The sequence below is a fragment of the Orbicella franksi genome, chromosome 8 (assembly GCF_964199315.1).
Source record: "Orbicella franksi chromosome 8, jaOrbFran1.1, whole genome shotgun sequence".
Classification (NCBI taxonomy): Eukaryota; Metazoa; Cnidaria; class Anthozoa; order Scleractinia; family Merulinidae; genus Orbicella; species Orbicella franksi.
This window is the reverse complement of record NC_138152.1, coordinates 18,169,472-18,174,471: the sequence shown is the minus strand read 5'-3', so window position 1 is coordinate 18,174,471 and position 5,000 is coordinate 18,169,472. Positions and strand designations below refer to the sequence as shown.

Here is a 5,000-nt window from a genome sequence, read left to right as displayed (position 1 = left end):
TACTTGGATTAGAACATTGCTTTTTTGAGATTTTAGGGTCGGTACACACATGTGTGAGGGGCTCTAAGACACCTTTCCACAAAATTCCACGACGGGAATTTCATTGATGACTGCCGCTTAAACGCTAGCCAAGCGTGTGTGCGCTAATTTTAGAAAGTGAATAATGGAGTGAACTTGTCAATTAGTGTTTTAGTGTTCTTATTATTATTATTATTATTATTATTATTATTATTATTATTATTATTATTTCTTAAACATACTAATATAATCTTCTTCCGCTCCCCCTAGATAAGGCTTGCAATGGTCCAGGAGTTCGGTTTATATGCGGACCAGCTGTCCCGCTTAAGGTTGAGCTTCCCTCTCAGCTGCCAGAGGGTCTTCAGCTCATCGGAGCAACTCTCAGTACAGACACCCATCATGCTGTACTCTGCTCTCAACCATTCATTAGCAAGGGGACACGGTTTGGTCCTTACGAAGGAAGAGTTGTAGAACCATCAGAAATAGGAAACAGACAGGACACCGCCTTCATGTGGGAGGTAACCTACACATGTACTCCATAGAATTATATTTGAACCAACTGTATGGCACATTTATTGCGTAGTTAATTTTGCACAGAAGCAATTTCTATGTGGGTGAACACTAATTCCCACCGATCGTAAATTGTAGGAACTTTTTTGTGAAATCATGAAGGAAAAAATTCAGAAATTACAATCCGCAAGAATTTTGTGCCGCACGGTAATCCTCCATGATTAAATGACCGGGTGGTTAAATGGCCGGGTGATTAAATGGCCTTGATACTAGTGTACTGTTGAATGATCAACTTGCCTTTGAGTTTCATTTTCAGTCGACAACGACAGAAACACGTTTACCAAGAAGTGGCTAGAGAGCATTTGTAAGGAACAGTCCATAAAATCAGTGCTAATTGCTAACTTAATTTTCTTATGATTGGTGCGCGTGCAAAGACGCGTGGATTTCGGCACGTTCTCGCTGTTTTACGTTAACCATTGGGACTATCGAGATGCCCCAACCTGCCAAGTTCAGTTTTTAACAACAGAGCGTGTTTTATCATGTTAAATAATGCCCTTATTACTCTGCCTTAAAGGTTCTTAATCCAGTAAATTCTTACACGCAGGTTTTTGTTTCATTTCCTTCAGGTGTTCAGTGAAAACGGCAGCCTCAACCATTACATTGATGGACAAAGCGAAACAGAAAACTGGATGAAGTTTGTTAACTGTGCAAGACATGGCGACGAGCAAAACCTGACTTTAGTTCAAGATGGCCACCAGTTGTTTTATCAATGCTGTAAAGATATACTCATGGGTGAAGAACTCTTGGTTTGGTACGGAAAATGTTACACTTTATCAATGGGGATTCCCACTGGACTTAACGTTGTTGATGTGAAGGAGGACGTGATACCAGTAAATGAGTTAACAGGTAAAATATCGTGTGTACGTTACTGAGGGTGCGTTTCTTTGGGAAAATCCATCTTTGGATTCTTAAATCGAAAAACGGATTTTGCGTTTCTTTTCTAAACAGGTTAATTCCGGATCACTCGGATCATGGTACGTCAAAGGAACCGAAGAATCCACTCCGGACAAGGATTCTTCGGTTCATTTAATGCATCATGATCAGAGTGATCTTGAATTAATCTGTTTAGTAAAGAAAAGTAAATTCCTTTTTGGATTTAAGAATTCGAACTTAGATTTTTCCAAAGAAAGGCACCTTAGTACTAAAATTAATAATCGTTCAGTCCAGGGTTGTCAGTGGCGCCGAGTCAGCTGTTGAACCACTAGATATTGAATCATTTTCCAACTGGCAACCCAACGCTTGCTTGAAACAGCGTGGCCGACAGTTACGCTCTGGCATTGCTTACAATTCAAAACACGCTTAAGCTAACCCGGAATGAGTACATGAGAATTTCGATTTCAGTTTTGTAACTTTTCGATAGGGTTTTCTGTTTCTATTGTTTGTCCTTCAGTTTTGAGCTAGAGTAATCTCAAACTAATCAAAACATAAGCAATCAAAAACAAGAAAATTTAATACTTCGGTTATCTTTTAATCCTGGATTTAGGTTAACCGGCTTTTGAACAACCCGGCCCTGGGGAAAAAGATGCGACCTGGATTTGACTATTTTTTTCACAGGGAAAATGAGACTGATTTGGATCACGGGGACTGGGAATCATAACCAAAATATAGGAATGGGACTAGGACAAAAAGTAGGTTGGGTAATGAGATCTGGGAAAAATTTAAGCTTGGAAATGATCATTGTAGAAGCGAAGCTTGTAGGAATTTCTTTCATACGAGGGCCTTTCCAGAGCAACGGGCGAGCTAATCTGTTAACATTAGGCACCAGTTACAGGTTGCCACCGTCAATTTTTCCAGAACGCATTAGAACTGAGAAAAAAAATCTCCTGAATCGTAGTCTATGATGCGTATGAAAATGCTTATGTCTTAAATTTTGTTCTTCCCCTTTCTAGGCCCACCAGCAGACTACTCGTGTGAACGGTGTGGTAAAGTATTTGCCTACAAATATTACCGAGACCGCCACCTTAAATACACGCGTTGTGTCGATCAAGGAGACCGGAAGTTCCCCTGTACAGTGTGTAACCGCTCCTTTGACAAGCGGGATCGCCTTCGTATCCACATTCTTCACGTGCACGAGAAACACCGCCCTCACCAGTGCACAGTGTGTGGTAAACGCTTCTCTCAGTCATCCAGTCTCAACAAACACATGCGAGTACACAGTGGTGAAAGACCTTACAAGTGTCCGCATTGTGTCAAGGCCTTCACTGCTTCTTCCATTCTACGGACGCACATCCGTCAGCACAGCGGGGAAAAGCCCTTCAAGTGCAGGCACTGCGAACGTGCATTCGCATCACACGCAGCACATGACAGCCACGTGCGTCGCACGCACACAAAAGAGAAGCCATGCGTGTGTGAATACTGTGGAAAGGCGTTCGCGCAGTCTTACGAACTGAAGTTTCATATCAACATGCACACGGGAGCCAAACCTTACACGTGTGAGAAATGTGGTAGAGCGTTTTCGAGTCCTTCGTCACGTGACCGACACCGTGCCAATTTTGACTGCATTACGAGAAAGAATCGTGCTCCTAAAGTCATGCGTAAAAACCAAGTGAATGTTAAAAGTGTAGCTTGAAGTGTTGTTATCAAATGTTAGCTTCTTTCTTGCTTTGGCCACGGTATGTGCTGCTACTCCATGTTATATATTGAATAAAAGTACGTTATCATGCTCGGCCTATAATAATCCAATAGTGCAAAAAACAACGCTGAATTGAGCTCTGGATGCTCAGTGTTTCTCATCTGTGGACAAAATTAAAACACCTTGAATAAGTTATCTTTTAAAAATATTTACATTAAACATGTTTCAAACAAACTTCACATGAACTAAAATTGTTGGGTGTGGCAACGGACAACTGTGCAACCCCGCCTTACGTTCACCTCGTTATTGAGGGTACCTTGTTTTGGTCCGGAAAAATGCTCAGTCAGTCATGTTTTGAATTTAAGAACCCCTTCACACGACCACCCCTTTAATATGCAATCACAATGATATGACCCAAAGGTGGTCATGTTAACGCGCTTCTGCTGTAATTTTGATTTTATCCCGTTCACTGTGAACGAGGTGTTGAGGCAAGAAAACATCAACTTTCGATGCAGTTTTTCCAAGCACCTTTGCCATTTGTACAAATTATGTATTAATTATGAAAGCCCGTATAGACTCGATTTTCAAAGACACGATTCCAACTTTGAACTAACGGCTCGCGATCAAAAGAAAGTTCAAAAAATTAAAATTTCAGTGTATGTTTGATTAACATGAGTGTTTGGAACGTTATTCTCAACAACCAAAAATTACGGTCTGTTGGATTCTAAATGTGGATCTTCAAGACTGAAAAGATAAATTCAATTTCCTTTTTGCTCAAAACATAGCATTAGAGGTTTTAAACTAAAGTTCACTTATGCTGGAGAGGTTGAGTGGCGCAATTTAATGCACGTAAAAAAAGCTTCAGCCAAGGCTGCAAAGTGTTATTTTTTAACCTTTTTTTTATTTTCGAACGTCTAGATTGATCTTGTCATGAGCCTTTATACAAAGCAAAAAGAAAAATCTCTCAAGAAAATCATTTCTTTCCAACGTTTATACAGGCACAGGCAGCCCAAGCTCTCTCTATGAACCACACAAGCAACACAAAATGCAATCGAATTATTAAGGTTTATACGGGATTTTCTACAAGATATCTATGGAGGTAGTTAAGTGTCATTGTCAGAGAAAACCGGGCAATACCAAAAGATCGAGGTCGGCCGTTTACATTCATCTTTTCACAGTGTAAAAGCTATCCGAAAAGATTAACCACCATGACATTTGCCGAGGTAGGCGTTCGTTTTTCTTCCAGATATCACCCCATCATGATTTTGGCCTCTCAAGCGGTCTAAAATGATCGAAATTTCGGGGAACTTTAGGTGAGCCTAAAAGATACTTCCTACAAATTCCAGAATCTCTTATTTTCGTGAGATAATATTTGTCCCCTTATGAGTTGATTGAGAAAGATTAGAGGTCTTTCGCATTAATTCTACGGTTTTCACGAGGTGCCAAATATCGCCGCCGAATCGTTAATAAGCGTGACCCAAATTTTAGCCATTTTCAGCGAGTCGTTTTTCAAAAGTGCGGCAGTTTATTTCCACAGAAAGACATTTTTGTGATAGTCGTTTGCACTGTTATCAATATCCAGTTTAGTTAAAACTGGTATCTACAGGCAAATCGGAGTAATTGGTCTCGCAAAGTCCAAAAAAAGTCATTGGCCAGAAATATTTCCCGCCAAATTTTTAGCGAAGAATATCACCTTATACCGACTTTCTGCGATTGTTATCCATGATTTACTAAAAGATTTGCAAAAAATAGTTAGCTGGACTGCAGAATAGAATATTTAAGCTGTGACATCGTTATTGACATATGGAAACATTTCAAACTTGCCAAATCCTTAGGCTAA

The 5,000-nt window shown here is 40.2% G+C and overlaps 1 protein-coding gene across 2 annotated transcripts in view; it reads left to right on the top strand.

Annotated features, from left to right (window-relative positions):
- LOC145495146 (PR domain zinc finger protein 14-like) overlaps positions 1-3,370 on the top strand; it is an 11,903-nt gene extending 8,533 nt beyond the window's left edge. For both annotated transcript variants that reach the window (XM_081474727.1, XM_081474728.1), the window contains 3 exons: positions 289-536; positions 1,155-1,434; positions 2,478-3,370. In XM_081474727.1, the coding sequence (XP_081330853.1) occupies positions 289-536; positions 1,155-1,434; positions 2,478-3,157 (1,208 nt within the window). In that variant the 3' untranslated portion in view covers positions 3,158-3,370. The remainder of the gene's footprint in view (positions 1-288; positions 537-1,154; positions 1,435-2,477) is intronic.
- The last annotated feature ends 1,630 nt before the right edge of the window (positions 3,371-5,000 follow it).